The sequence below is a fragment of the Oratosquilla oratoria genome, chromosome 16, assembly GCF_046742065.1.
Source record: "Oratosquilla oratoria isolate Oo_2021 chromosome 16, ASM4674206v1, whole genome shotgun sequence".
NCBI lineage: Eukaryota > Metazoa > Arthropoda > Malacostraca > Stomatopoda > Squillidae > Oratosquilla > Oratosquilla oratoria.
The window spans coordinates 54,159,662-54,176,192 of record NC_134792.1 but is presented as its reverse complement, the minus strand read 5'-3'; the positions used below and the strand labels follow the sequence as shown (position 1 = coordinate 54,176,192).

Genomic DNA, 16,531 nt, shown 5'->3' with positions numbered 1-16,531 from the left:
AGTCAATATGGTGCTGAGGGTTTCCAATCAGTGAAACTTGAGGGAATAGTTATCATTATATATCTCTGACAATACAGTTAATATTCAAATTCCGTTCTAGACAGCATAAGGAAGCACTCAGGCATATCTCACCATAAACAGGATAATACTGGTGCCATGTGTATATACAATATTGTTATTGCAGTCAGTATTCTCACTGAATAACTATAGGGAACTCTAGTCCTGACACTATACAAGGCAAGTGAATGATAGGAGTTCCAAAGCACTAACCTATATAACCAATAATGACCGAGTATTAGCAGTCAAAACACTACCCTTCTATGTCTTTATAAGTGTTACAGTACAGTATAAAACAAGCTCCGAAATACATAATCAGGGCTGACAGCACTATTCTCAGAAAGACTTAACTTCATTCAACTTCTTTCCACCTAAGCCACAAGCCTTTCCTGCACTCTATTCAAGCTTGCAAGCATTCGTAAATTATCAAGCCCTGTAACTTTGGCTTTGAAAAACTTCTCTTCACATCTGCCGTTCTTCAGGCTCCTCGTCTATCAGTGTATAATGCATGGTATTCTTGCCAGCAAATTCCAGGTACTGAAGTTTATTTGAACTGGCTGCAGAAACATCACGTTTATTCACATCTGAAAAGAAAAATTCATCCTGGTTTATCAAATGACATAAGCCATAACATTTACATGACACATCTCTATACAATCCTTCCAAGGTCTGACAATGAAAATCATTGAGAAAATAAACCAAAAAACTATCATGAGCACAGGCTTTGGACAGCAGCAGGAGAAGGAGGAAGACGAAGAAGAAGATGAAGAAGAAGAAGAAGAAAAAGAAGAAGAAGAAGAAGAAAAAGAAGGAAGGAAGAAAAAAAAAAAAAAAAAAAAAAAAAAAAAAAAAAAATACATACATACATATACCAAAGGCTTTTCCCCCTTACAAGCAAGGTAGCCAAATAGAAAAAGGCATAAAAACCATTCCCACCCATTCCATCCTTAAATACACTCCACTCCCCTCCCTCTTATCTTGGCACCTCCTGGATGACGGGTCATCCCTGCATCTTGTCCACTGCCCTGGGTCAGAGGCAGTGTCGCAAGACACAGCACATCCACAGCAGAAAAGGAGAAGATGAGGAGAAATCCCTTTGGGCTGCGTCAAAATTTTCCCACACATACTACCTCACCCCCCACCCATTCCACCTCATGCATGACAACATCATCCATATACAACCATTCTCCATTCACCCCTGTCTTCTGTCCTCTCCTTCTTTCCTCAACAGACATTCCCTTCTTCTCCAAAGCCCCTTTCACCCCATCCATCCATCTCATCCTAGGTTGCCCCCTCATGTTCACTCCCTCCACATCTGCCTTCCATACCTCTTTTACTAGTCTTTCTTCACTCATTCTTTCCATGCATCCAAATCATCCAAATACTCTTTCATCCACCCATCTCCCAACCCTCTTACCACCCCTGTTCTCCTCCTCACCTCCTCATTTCTCACTCTATCCAGACTAGTAACCCCCATCATACTTCTCAGACACCTCATCTCAAACACATTCAAACTCCTTCTCTCTTCCTCTTTTATGTTCCATGTTTCTGCCCCATACAATCACTCCTTCATACAATCTCCTCTTAGCCTCAATTCCCAAATGTCTATTCCTCATTACACTTTTTAGTCCACCAAGACATTTACTCGCTTCTCTCAATCTACATTCTACCTCCACCTCCACTCCACCCTTTCCTGCCACATTCCTACCCAAGTACCTAAAACTGTCTACTTCCTCCAGTCGCTCTCCCTTAATGCTCACTTCCAGTCTGCTGCCACTTTCACCCCTTGTACATCTCATCACCTTACTGTTACCCACATTTATCTTCAACTTTCTTCTTTCACACACTCTCCTAAACTCTGTCACCAACTTCCTCAATCCCTCCTCTGATCCTGCTACAAGTGCAGTGTTGTCCGCAAACAACAGCTGGCTCACCTCCCACTTTTCTCCATTTTCTTTAGCCATCTCCAATCCCTGACCCACCACCTTTGCATTTACCTCTCGCACCACCCAATCTATATATAAGTTGAATAGCCAGGGTGACATAACACATCCCTGACGAAGTCCCACCTTTACCTCGAACCACTCACTTTCTCCATTTCTAATCCTCACACATGCTCTACTACTCTCGTAAAAACTCTTGACAGCTCCTAGAAGCTTTCCTCCTATCCCGTATATCTGCAATACCTCCCACAGTGCCTTCCTGTCTACCCTGTCATAAGCCTTTTCCAGATCCATAAAAGCCCAAAAAACACCCTTACCTTTTCCAATGGCTTTCTCACATATCTGTCTTACCACAAAAATCTGATCTATGCAGCTTCTATCTGTCCTAAGTCCACACTGTTCCTTCCCAATTACTCCCACCCATTTCATTTCCCATATATTCCACTCCCCTCCACCCTCCTATCTTGGCACCTCCTAGATGACGGGTCATCCCTGCATCCTGTCCACTGCCCTGGGTCAGAAGCAGTGTCGCAAGACACAGCACATTCACAGCAAGGCTGCTTCATAAATTTGGCGACCCCCCCCTCATGCAGGAAAGGAGAAGATGGGGAGAAATCCCCTCGGGCTGCGTCAAAATTTTTCTCATACATACTTCCTCACCTCCCACTTTTCTCCATTTTCTTTAATCATCTCCAACCCCTGACCCACTACCCTTGCATTCACCTCTTGCACCACCCCATCCATGCAAAGATTGAACAGCCAGGGCGAAATAACACATCCCTGACAAGTCCCACCTTTACCTCAAACCATTCACTCTCTCCATTTCTAATCCTAACACAAGCTCTACTACTCTCATAAAAACTCTTGACGGCTCTTAACAGCTTTCTTCCTATCCCATATATCTGCAGTACATCCCACTGTGCCTTCCTGTCTACCCTGTCGTAAGCCTTTTCCAGATCCATAAAAGCCCAAAAAACATCCTTACCTTTTCCTATAGCTTTCTCACATATCTGCCTTACCACAAAAATCTGATCTACACATCCCCTATCTGTCCTAAAACCACACTGTTCCTCACCAATTACTCCCTCTGTTCCTCTCCTAATCCTCTCAATCAAGACCCTCCCATAAGCCTTCCCAACTACACTCAACAAGCTGATCCCTCTGTAACTACTACACTCACACTTGTCCCCCTTTCCTTCGTAAAGTGGAACTATACAGGCACTCCTCCAGTCTTCTGGCACTCTACCCTCTCTTAAACAAACATTAAATAACCTCACCAGCCAGTCCACCATAAATGTACCTCCTTTTTTTATATATTCTGCATGGCATCCATCCAACCCAGGTGCCTTACCTGCTCTCATCATCTTAACAGCTGCTTTCACTTCATCCTTCCCTATTTCTCCTCCATTTTCCTCACTCATCACTCTCATTTTCTTAGCGCTTCCCACTGCAACTACCTTTCCCTCCCTATCCTCCTTCACATTTAGTAACTCCCTTAAATACTCTGCCCACCTTCCTCTCACTGCCTTCTCTTCCATTATCATCTCTCCATCTGCACCTTTTACCTTTTCTTCTCTACTTGATTCGCCTCCTCTTCCTCTTTTAACTTCCTTCCAAAACATCTTATTACTAAGAATCACCCTCAACTGCTTCTCTCAATCTACATTCTACTATAGAACCTCATCTATTAATGGCAGGGTGGGTGCATGCTTAGGTTGGCTACCTCCCTTAAGGGATGAAGCCCGTTCATATATATATACAGTCTAACATGAATAAATTTCTGAACATTACCAAAATATAAGGAACTAAACTTTTCAACTTACATGATGATGATATACGCTCCAAATGGTAGATGGGATAGTTAGCACACCGACGGGCAATGTAATCACCCAGGCTGTTGTAGTCCTCAATACGCAGCGGGGGATGGACAATACGCATGGTTTCACGCAAAACCTTAGTATCCACATCATAATAGCCTGTGGAAATAAATGTTAACATCATCAGACTAAAACTTTCAAATTATTTTAAAAATAATCAAACTCATACATATCCTGAAAAGCCCTTTTCCACTTATAATGGAAGAAAGGCGTAGTCATGGCATGTACCCATGCTATACCTCTTAATTAATGGAAGGTAGGAGGGAAGGAAGGTAGGAAGGAACAAAAGAAGATAAGGAGAAACACTGGCAAGGGTTAGGTAAATTGAAATATTGCCCCTATTTTTCCTACAAGTTTCCTAACTGATCAGGTTTTCAGATCGAAACCCAATAATACGAGGGAAACCTACAGAATTTAAACAATTATCATACCATCAGTAGTGCAAGTGACTCCTTGATCCTCCAGTACATATAACTTGCACCTTTAAGGCTTTTTTATCTTCAACAATGTGTGCAGTTTACATTCAAAATTAAGTAGCTTAATCTATGTATTTTGTTTGATAATTACAGAGCTGATGTGTGAATGGTATTTTGATGCAGCTCAAAGGGATTTGTCACCCCTCCCCCCCTCCATCCCCATGGAGGGGGGGAGGGGTGCTGATTAAGTGAAACAGCCTTGCTGTGGATTACTGTGTCCTGCTGCTTTGCATTTGGCCCTGGGTAGTTGGCAGAAGCATGGATGACCCATCATCCATGAACAGCTGAGGTGGAAGGGGTGGAACGGGTGGAGCGGGTGGTGGAGGGGAGTGAAATGGGTGGGAATAGGTGCATTCCTCTGACTTAGCTACCTCTCTTATATGCCTTGCTCTTAGTATATAGATATATATATAGATTGTATATAGATAGAATTACAGAGTTGCTGCCCCAATCTATTTTACACGTTTGATCAAGTGATGCCCTCTACAAATTGTCCTAGTTGATATTGGGCCGTTTCATTTACGCATGGGAACTAAATGGTTTTCCTAAAGGACCTTCCAGTGAACGAGTATGCATGTAGGTATGGGCAATTAAAGTTTGGAATTAGGACAGTATATGTCTGAACAATATCTTATTTGTTCTAGTCCTGTGGAGAACTCCCTCACCAATGTTACTAAATAGTTAGTTGGCAACAATCAGACTTTCATCTTTTTTTGGAATTTTCTATAAAATGAATATACTACATACATATACCAAAGGCTTTTCCCCCCCTTACACAGGGGGTAGCCAAAAAGAAAAAGGCATAGAAACCACTCCCACCCATTCCATTCCCTACATATTCCACTCCCCTCCACCCTCCTCCCTCTTATCTTGGCACCTCCTGGATGACATGTCATCCCTGTATCCTGTCCACTGGCCTGGGTCAGAAGCAGTATCGGAAGACACAGCACATCCACAGCAAGGCCGCTTCACATATTTGGCGATCCCCCCTCTCCGTCCCCCCATGCAAAAAAGGAGAAGACGGAGAGAAATCCCTTCAGGCAGTGTCAAATTTTTTCTCATACATACTCCCTCAACCCCCATCCCCGACCCACTCCCCCTCATGCATCACATCATCATCCATATACAACTCTTTTCCATTCACGCCTATCTTCTGTCCTCTCCTGTCCTTCCTCAACAGAAATTCCTCTCTTTTGTAATGCCCCTTTCACCCCATCCATCCATCTCATCCTATGACGCCCCCTCATATTCACTACTTCCACACCTCTTTTACTAATCTTTCTTCACTCATTCTTTCCATGTGTCCAAACCATCCTAATACTCTTTCATCAACCCTATCTCCCAGTTCCCTTTCCACCCCTGTTCTCCTCCTCACCTCCTCCAAATGAATATACTAACTACATTACATCCATACATACACAAAAGGGCAACCCTATCAAAATTAGCAACACTTCCTGTAACTTTCACCTTCCTACCGTTACTCTATATCCAGTTCAATTTAAGTTGCACAGGAAAAATTATATTCCAATGAAAAATAGCCTGCATTAATGTTCATATTTTCCAAGCAGTATACGGAAGCAGCAAATACAAACCCATCCAAAATTTCTTGATGAGATCAAACATTGTCCTTGGGGGATAGACATGGGTGTGGTCCAATGGCATAATATAGCAACGACCAGAAGTAGAGTCAATGATGCCAGTCTTGTTCTGAAAGATAAAATATAAACTTAAAATCTATACAATATCAAAGAATACAAAAAATCACCAAGGTCCATGCAACGCCGGACATGTGACCTGTGCCACCAAGTTCCGAGCATGCGTGCCGGGCATGTGACCTGAGCCCCCGTCCCTTCTTGCTACCTCACTGTTTCATTATAAATACACATTGTTCTCTACTTTGTAACTCATATCTGCTGAAGAGGATCACAGTAAGTGATCGAAATATACAGATCTCTATATCTTCGCTTATTCTTCTCAGAAAGTGGGTCATCAGTATTATTTTACATATGTGCTACGACATATCTTTGTTGTGTATCAAAGAAATTTAACGCATATTTACACATTCAACTTGGAAACACAATTCATAATCTTAACCCAACTCTGGTGACTTTGTCTGCAATAGAAACCAAGGGCAACAGATTGACCAAGTCAATTGATCCAGCTAATTCTAGAAAATTCCATACAATTAAGAGGATGACCCTGAACTACTTGTTCTGTTATGCTGTGATAAAAAAAAATCATCTTATAATTTACAATTTTATAACCAAGCTCATTATTTCTTGAGATATTTTTTTTTTGCCTTGGCTAAACAGGAGAAAAAGGGAAATTTCTTGTTATTACCTTCTAAGACATGTATGGGAACACTGTGGCAGTATAGAAAGTAAATCAGCTGTTATTTAAGGATGACACTGCACTTCAGTCAGCCTTTGAGGAGAGACTGAAGTAGTTGATGACCAAGTATGAAAGGGTATGTGAGAAAATAAAGTTACAAATGAATGTGGCTAAAAGGAATGATGACGAAGTGAATAATAGTGATTTTGATATGAATTTTTAAATACATATATACATATACCAAGGCTTTTTCCCCCTTACTAGGGAGGTAGCCAAAAAGGGAAAGGCATAAAATCATTCCCACCCATTTCATCCCTGAAAATACTCCACACCCCTCCACCCTCCCTCCCATCTTAGCACCTCCTAGATGACAGGTCATCCCTGCACCCTGTCCACTGCCCTGGGTCAGAAGCAGTGTCGCAAGACACAGCACATCCACAGCAAGGCCGCTTCATTAAATCGGCGACCCACCCTCTCTGTCCCCCCCATATAAAGGAGAGGACGGGGAGAAATCCCTTTGGGCTGCGTCAAAATTTTGCTCACACACACTACCTCACCCCCCCATCCATTCCACCTCATGCATCACAACATCTTCCATATACAACCATTCTCCATTCACCCCTGTCTTCTGTCCTCTCCCGTCCTTCCTCAACAGACATTCCCCTCTTTCCCAAAGCCCCCTTCACCCCATCCATCCATCTCATCCTAGGACGTCCCCTCATATTCACTCCCTCCACATCTGCCTTCCATACCTCCTTTACTAGTCTTTCTTCACTCAGTCTTTCCATGTGTCCAAACCATCCTAATACTCTTTCATCAACCCTATCTCCCAACTCCCTTTCCACCCCTGTTCTCCTCCTCACCTCCTCATTTCTCACGCTATCTAGCCTAGTAACCCCCATCATACTTCTCAGACACTTCATCTCAAACACATTCAAGTTCCTTCTCTCTTCCTCTCTTATGTTCCATGTTTCTGCTCCATACGATGCTGTTGGCACAATCACTCCTTCATACAGTCTCCTCTTAGCATCCATTCCCAAATTTCTATTCCTCATTACACTTTTTAATCCACCAAGGCATTTACTCGCTTCTCTCAATCTACATTCTACCTCCACCTTTACTCCATCGTTTCCTGCCACATTTGCACCCAAGTATCTAAAACTATCCACTTCCTCCAGTTGCTCTCCCTTAATGCTCACTTCCAGATTACTGCCACTTTCACCCCTTGTACATCTCATCACCTTACTTTTACCCACATTTATCTTTAGCTTTCTTCTATTACACACTCTCCCAAACTCTGTCACCAACTTCCTCAATCCCTCCTCCTATCCTGCCACAAGCGCAGTGTCGTCCGCAAACAACAGCTGGCTCACCCCCCACTTTTCTCCATTTTCTTTAACCATCTCCAATCCCTGACCCACTACCCTTGCATTTACCTCTCGCACTACCCCATCCATGTATAAGTTGAACAGCCAGGGTGACATAACGCATCCTTGACGAAGTCCCACATTAACCTCAAACCACTCACTCTCTCCATTTCTAATCCTGACACAAGCTCTACTACTCTCATAAAAACTCATGACAGCTCCGAGAAGCTTTCCTCCTATCCCGTATATCTGCATAACCTCCCACAGTGCCTTTCTGTCTACCCTCTCATAAGCCTTTTCCAGATCCATAAAGGCCCAAAAATCATCCTTCCCCTTTCTTATAGCTTTCTCACATATCTGTCTTACCACAATTTTTTTTTTTTTTTTTAATGAATGAGGATTTTTAAATGGATTTTTAAATGAATGAGGAAATATTAGCAAAAATGGATTTTTAATGAATGATTTTTAAATGAATGAGGAAATATTAGCAAAAAATATGTGGAAAGTGCATGCGGGTGGAGTGAGCTTCCTAAGCCAGAATGATGTGGATGGACTAAGTTAGGGGGGGAAGGATGGCTTCAGATGGACATGTAATGTCTGTTGAAATTTGGAAATGGGTAGAAACAACTTCGCCAACCGTGTAGTTAATGAATGGAATAAACTTCCTGCAGAAGCAGTGCAATATAGTTCAGTTCAAAGCTTTAAGAATCATTTAGATAAACACCTAAGCAAGATGCTGTAATGATCATAATTTATTTTATATAATTTGTTTTTGTTTTGTTATCATTTGTCTGTTTGATCCTCATTTATTATTAGTTATATGTAAATTGATTATTATTTACTATTTACCTCTTTTTTTTATTATTTAACTATACCTATGCATTTATTTATGTATTTTATTTGTTATTTACATTATTCTAGTTTTTTATTTATTCATTTATTATCATTATGATTTTTTTTTCGCATCTGACCTAGATATGGACCAAAAGGTCTCCTGTTGGCATGCTCTGCCTTTGTAATCCTTTGTAAGTGTAAGACAAAAGAGTGAATGAACAAATTGCTTCTGACCTGAGCTGTGGTTGAGAGATGACCCTTCATCCACAAAGAGCCAAGATAAAAGAGAAGCAAATGGGTGATTACATGGGAATGGGAGTGGGTGCATGCCTTAGCTGACTACCTCTCTTGTAAGGGGGAAGAGTCTCTCTGGTATATGGATAGATAGCCCCACAGACCTATGTTGTATTGATGTAGGACGGTTTCTAGGTCAACAGATGAAAGTAGCAGAAAAGGAGCACTGGTCAATTGGCACCTCTCCATCAGTAAAAAGGTGTAAGACATATAGTTCAAGTCAATAAAGATCTTGGGCGTAATCTGGAGTACCAGCCCCTCCAAATTATACCTCCCGATGGAGGTGATGGGTTTAGGAAATAGGCAGGGAGATGTGGTGGGATAAGTGTCTGACAGAGAATTTGAAGAAGAAGAAGAAGAGGAACAGGAGGAAGAAGAAGAAGAATTTGAAGAAGAAGAAGTGAGGAAAGCTGGATAGACAGGAGTAGATTACAACTGCAAATGTTAATGAAAGTGAAGGTGGAAGTAAAAAAAGATGGGTGGGGGGTGATAGAGAGACTGAGAAGATGCAAGCAGAATGTTGAGGGAATGTCTGGCGAGATTATTTAATTTGGCAGATATGCAAAGTTTTTGGCAAAAGCTAAGGCTGTCTTTCAGGCTTTTATGGATTTGGTGAAGGTATATGATAGGATTGACAGGAAAGCATTGTGGGATGAGTTGCAGACATACAGGAAAGGGGTAACAGCATTTTCATTCTTATGTATATGTGTTTAGATTAAACCTTTCTTTCCCCTACCCCTTATTAAGGGAGTGGTGACCCATAGTACAACTTTTCATGCTGAAAAAAAAGAGAGAGAGAGTACAACTTACATTCTTGAAATCATGGATGAATTTACTGTGGGAGCCAGCGCTAGGTACTCGAATCTCTTCAGAGAACTCACCATAAAGTTCCAACTCAAATTCTTCCTTGAACAAATTCTCTGATGTCCATTCAGCATCATCATCTCCCTGAAAAAAGTTGAAACATTCACATCACACTTGAAAAGTATTGAGTATAGTTAATTCTTAATTTCATGTAAGAGTATTCATGGAAAATATGCATACTTAAATTACAAATAAGAAAGAAAGAAAGAAAAAAAAAAAAAAAAAAATATATATATATATATATATATATATATATATAAAATAAATATATATATATAATATATATATATATATACTCAATTTAAGACAATATTGCACACCAAATCAAATATCAGGGCTAGCTCAGTTATTGTTCCCTGACAGACTTCATGTGGTCAATTTTGTTCATTCGAACTGCCTTGCAGAATGTACGAATATGAAGAACGATACCCCCATCCAATGTTGCTCAACAATCCCAGTTTAGGTCTTCACTACTTTTTGTAACTTTTACCAACTTCATTTGTACTCATCTTACAATCAGCAAGACATTTAGTTCAGCCCAAAATCTTATATTGAATTTTTTACCCAAAACCATACAATGAATTTTTTATTACCTTTTTAAGCCATATAATGGAAGAGTTTACCGAGTCCACACATCACTATGGAAGTACGTACTATCAATAAACTACCTTCCCATGGATATCAATTACTCTTACAAATGACAGTTATTACTTTCAGCAAGAAAGATAACTATATACTCAACCCCTTCATTAGTGTTACTCTTTACAGATTTTATTCTGGTAAGCACTACACAATCTGGGATGAAATGGGTGGGAGTGGAATTATGCCTTTTGACTTTGGCTACATCCCTGATAAGGGGGAAAGAGCCCTTGGTATATGTATGAATGTATGTATGTACTACATAGACATGTTTAGCTTAACCCCTTCCATACGGTGCCGCACACGTAGGCGTCATGGGGAGCGAGTGTATTCGCGAGGCTGCCATATCGGCGTCTTGATTATATTTATTGTAGTCACCCCTCCATAATGACATTCTTTCTAATTCTTTTGTAATCGCATTTTCTATGGTTATCAAAATTCACGGGTGAAGAGAGAACGATCGATATAAGCGGTGACTATATTTTATGATCCAAGTATTATTACGACACGTCGTACGGCTGGCATTGGCTGCTGCCACCGAGATCTAAGTCCATGACGCCTACGTGTGCGGCACCGTATGGAAGGGGTTAAATGTCAGCCTTGAAGGAGTTGAGACTTTTAGATTATAAAATGTCAAGTGGTACTGACCATATAAACCATGGGTTGGGGGGATCCTGACTGTGATTCAGGCCTGGTTAGCAGTATTGAATCCCGTTCATATGGAATTTCACACCAGCCTCTGAACCTTGACATCTGAAAAATTAAAGCAGAATATACTCTCTCTATCCACTGAACAGTACATAAAAAAAAAAAAAAGTATATATTATATATACACACATACACACAGCATAAGAGGTGACATGATTACAGTGCTCAGGTCACTAAAGGAGATGGATTGCATTGATAGAAGAGATCTGATTAAAGATGGGATTGCATGGTCATGGAAGTAAATTAAGAAAGACTTCATGTCGAAAGGATGCGTAGAAATACAGTTTTCCATATAGATGTATAAATATGTGGAATAACTTAGGGGATGATGTAGCCCAAGCTTAAGCAATACACGAGTTCAAATCTAAATATGATAATTGGAAATCTAAGATATAGATTAAGTCAGAACCATACATGAATTTGAGTCGAGGTGTTAGAAAATTAGAGAATAGGAAACAGGACCCAATGGGTATTGCTCCTTTCCTGTAAACTACAATTGTGTAAATACACAAACACACATTTAGATGAGGAAATGATAAAAAAGAATTAACTACACTACTAACACCAAAACTTAAGTACGCAGCAACACTATAGATACCCAGTACCAAAAAGAATATAAAAAATTAGAATACAAAGAGCAACAACAAAACTGGCACCAACTCTTTCCAAAATGACATATGAACAAAGACTATCCAAATTAGAATTACCAACTCTGGAACAAAGAAGGGAAAGAGGAGACCTACTAATTATCCATAGAATTATGAAAGGAATGGAAATCTTAGATATGAATGATTTATTGAAATGGGACAATGGAGGAGGACATGAAAAGAAACCCAAAACAGATAATTACAAAAGAACTCTGAAAAATAATAGCTTCCCACACAGTGATTGATACCTGGAACAAATTAGACAAAAAAACAGTGTGTGCAAACACTATTCAAGATTTTAAGAAAAAACTTGATGCTGAAAGATATGAAGACGGGTCACCACGAGCATAGCTCCCTTCCCGTATAATACAACTAGGTAAATACAACGATATGACATTGCACACCTCAGACAATATGTGGGATGAGAATGATGGGAGGGAACAGGAGAGGAAAAAGATACTGGGATAAAGAGTTGAAGACAATGGTGGAAAAGAAGTAAAATGAAATAGAACCTTCACAATTTTTTTTTTTAAGAATAAAAAGATGTTCTGGAACATTTAAAACCAACCCCCATTCTACACTCTGCACTGACTACCCAGTTCATACTGCAGTGTGAACAGGTTTGATCAATACCAATGCATTTGTACTCTTGAAATCTTAATGTGCATGAGCTTACTTATCTCTTGATACCCAATAGGACAAATAATGCAAGACAAATTGGTGTAAAATATTGACAAAAATAAAAGGGAAATTTGGACTGACCTGATGGCGAGAAAATTGGCAGTACAGGTAAACTCCTCCAATGATGCCCATGCTCATGACCACGAGAGCTACGATGAACACACACACGGTGGACACTGCTGACACCCTGCGCCTTGCAGCAGATGAGAGCCAGGCCTCAACATCTTCATTAGGGTCCATGACTGTGTGGTCGGGGCATGTGCCATGCTGTGGGGAAAAAAATTAACAGGAAAACAAATTAACACAGATATATATATAGAATCAAACCTTGGGTTTCAAAAGTCTTACTTTTCAAACAAATCAATTCAACTATACACGATTTCAAGAATAAACTGGATGTGGAGAGATACGAAAACGGGTCACTACGAGCATAGCTCCTGTCCCATAAAATACAACTAGGTAAATACAAACAGAATTTTGAGTTCATAACTGCACTGAGATGAGGTGTCTGAGAAGTATGATGGGGGTTACTAGGCTAGATAGGGTGAGAAATGAGGAGGTGAGGAGGAGAATAGGGGTGGAAAAGGAGCTGGGAGATAGGGTTGATGAAAGAGTATTAGGATGGTTTGGACACATGGAAAGAATGAGTGAAGAAAGACTAGTAAAAGAGGTATGGAAGGCAGATGTGGAGGGAGTGAACATGAGGGGACGTCCTAGGATGAGGTGGATGGATGGGGTGAAGGGGGCTTTGGGGAAGAGGGGAATGTCTGTTGAGGAAGGACGGGAGAGGACAGAAGACAGGGGTGAATGGAGAATGGTTGTATATGGATGATGTTGTGATTGCATGAGGTGGAATGGGTGGGGGGTGAGGTAGTATGTGTGAGCAAAATTTGACGCAGCCTGAAGGGATTTCTCCCCGTCCTCTCCTTTTATGCAATGGGGGGACGGAGAGGGGGGATCGCCGATTTAATGAAGCGGCCTTGCTATGGATGTGCTGTGTCTTGCGACACTGCTTCTGACCCAGGGCAGTGGACAAGGTGCAGGGATGACCCGTCATCCAGGAGGTGCTCAGAAAAGAGGGAGGGTGGAGGGGTGTGGAGTGTATTCAGGGATGGAATGGGTGGAAATGATTTTATGCCTTTCCCTTTTTGGCTACCTCCCTTGTAAGGGGGAAAAAGCCTTGGTATATGTATGTATGTAACTGCACTGGTGCCATATGATAACTTGGTTCCTAAACAAGCTACTCGGCAAAAGCAGCATGGCACCATCATGGATGTTAGTTACACTACATCCCTCACTCTGAGAATGTCTGCTCCAAAATGTTGTTTTTGTTGATTTTTTATTGTGTACGACATTGAAGTTGAACCTCTGATCACAAACACCTCTCATCATGAACAAATCGATTTACAAACAATTTTTCAAACAAAAAAATATCTTGAGCGATGAACAAGCAAACTGGCAACTATGTGGGTAAACAAATCAGAAGTACTGGTAGGAGAGTGCTAGTTGCAAAATTTCATACAATGATATCACCCTGATCAAGCGGTAGCAACCTGCAGCATGAATATTTTCAATGACAATGTCATGTCTCACTTTAGAAACCTTTTAAAAGAGACAAAAGTAAATCTCACTGAAAAATATTTTGGAGAAGCAGAGGCCCAGAGATATTCAGTCTAGTGTTGCTATGAAGAGACAGACAAGGAACCCCAATAAGACATTTACCCAACATCTTTATGGAAGGGACCTATCCTTCCAAAGAACAACATTTCTCCCCTTCCCCCCTTCCTCACCACCTTCCACTTACATAGTCAATTTTCCCCTGTAGAGGAATGATAAAATTAAGTTTTAATCTACATCTTAGCTGTTTAGTATTTTCATTTTTAACATTTAATGATTTTCACTGGTTTTGTAAATGAACCGGCACACAAAGTACTGTTGTAAATGATCAAATAGACACATTCAAACAGACAATCACCTGAGGAAGTAGAGAGAGGAGGGGAAAGAGAGAAGGGGATAGAGGGAGGACAAGAGGGAATGGGAGGGACAGGAGGAAAAGGAAGGAGAAGAGGGAAGGGCTAGAAGGAGAGAGAGAGGGAGAGGTGGGAAGGGATGGAGAGAGAGAAGGGGAAAGAGGGAGAGAGATAAGGGGGGAGGGAGTAAGGTAGAAAGAGAGGATGAGAGGAGGAAGGTAGAATGAGGGGAGGGAAGGAGGGAGAGGGGGAGGGAAGGAGGGAGAGGGGGAGGGAAGGAGGGAGAGGGGGAGGGAAGGAGGGAGAGGGGGAGGGAAGGAGGGAGAGGGGGAGGGAAGGAGGGAGAGGGGGAGGGAAGGAGGGAGAGAGAGACATATGGTGAGTTAGGGAGGTATAGATAGAGAGGAGAGAGCAAGGTGAGGGAGAGGAGGAGAGGAGGCAGGTAGAGAGGATAGGATGGGAGTGAGGGGGAGAGGTGACACATTGATAGAAAGAGGGAAGGAGGTGGGGGAGAGAGAGAGAGAAAGAGGGGGGAGGGGGGAGAGAGAGAGTGGGGAGGGAGAAAGGAGAGGAAGTGTGAGGGGAGAAAGAGTGAGTGAGAGGAGAGAGGGGGAGAGAAAGAGAGAAGAGAAGGGGGAAGACAGAGAGGAGAGAGGGAGAGGTGAGAGCAGAAAGAGAGGAAAGTGAGAGAGAGTGAGAGATGAAAGAGGAGAGATGAGAGAGAGAGAGAGAGAGAGAGAGAGAGAGAGAGAGAGAGAGAGAGAGAGGAGGGAGGGAGAGAAAGAGAGAGACAAGAGAGAGGGGGAAGAAGAGGGGAAGAAGAGGGGAGAGAGAGAGAGAGAGAGAGAGAGAGAGAGGGGGGGGGGGGCGAAGAAGAGAGAGGTGGGGAGGGAGAGGGAGAAAGAGAGAGGAGAGGAAGTGTGAGGGGAGAAAGAGAGTGAGGACAGAAAGTGTGTGAGGGGAGACAGGGGGAGAGAAAGTGTGTGAGGGGAGACAGGGGGAGAGAAAGAGAGAAGAGAGGAAGAGGAGTGAGAGGTGAGAGCAGAAAGAGAGGAAAGTGAGAGAGAACGAGAGATGAAAGAGGAGAGATGAGAGATGAGAGAGGGAGAGAAAGAGAGAAAGACAGGCAGGAGAGAAAGAGAGAGAGAAGAGAAAGGGGGAAGAGGGAAGAAAGGAGAGAGAGAAGGGGAGAGGGAGAGGGAGAGAGAGAGAAGGGGAGAGGGAGAGAGAGAGAAGGGGAGAGGGAGAGGGAGAGAGAGGGAGAGAGAGAGAGAGAGAGAGAGAGAGAGAGAGAGAGAGAGAGAGAGGGAGAGAGAGAGAGAGGGGAGAGAGAGAGGAGGGGGAGTGAGAGAGAGAGAGGAGGGGGAGTGAGAGAGAGAGAGGAGGGGGAGTGAGAGAGAGAGAGAGAGGGGGGGAGGGCGAGGGCGAGAGAGAGAGGGGGGAGTGGAGGGAGAGTGGAGCAGCATGAATGAGAGATGAGAGAGAGTGGAGAATGAGGTGAATCGAAATGAAGAGGGAGCTCTCTCTCTCGCCGGGGGTGGAAACAAATCAGTTGAGAAAAGAGAGTAGAGAGGAGATGAGCGCGAGAGAGAGAAAGTGGAGAGAGAGGATAAGAGACTGACTCCATTGGCATTTTCTAATAACAATGCCAGAAAAACACTGTCTCTAAACCCTTCCTTTCTACTGTACGGGGGTCTATATGTCTCCATGATGTCTCTGCTTCTTACCAAACTCCAGTATTGAGGTCACAAGCAATGAAATGATTGATTTAGCAATAAATGCCAACTTGGGCTCCATCAAACTCTCGCCAGCCACTGACCCTATAGCCTTTAGATGGAAGGCA

The 16,531-nt window shown here is 42.2% G+C and overlaps 1 protein-coding gene across 1 annotated transcript in view; it reads right to left on the bottom strand.

The window, feature by feature from the left end:
* Window positions 1-3,731: 3,731 nt before the first annotated feature.
* LOC143034025 (integral membrane protein 2C-like) overlaps window positions 3,732-16,531 on the bottom strand; it is a 16,960-nt gene continuing 4,160 nt past the window's right edge. Inside the window, exons 2-6 of the mRNA XM_076199871.1 lie at window positions 12,800-12,985; window positions 11,331-11,435; window positions 9,990-10,127; window positions 5,946-6,060; window positions 3,732-3,976 (exon numbers count right to left, since the gene is read on the bottom strand). Coding sequence (XP_076055986.1) covers window positions 3,747-3,976; window positions 5,946-6,060; window positions 9,990-10,127; window positions 11,331-11,435; window positions 12,800-12,985 — 774 coding nt within the window. The 3' untranslated portion in view covers window positions 3,732-3,746. The remainder of the gene's footprint in view (window positions 3,977-5,945; window positions 6,061-9,989; window positions 10,128-11,330; window positions 11,436-12,799; window positions 12,986-16,531) is intronic.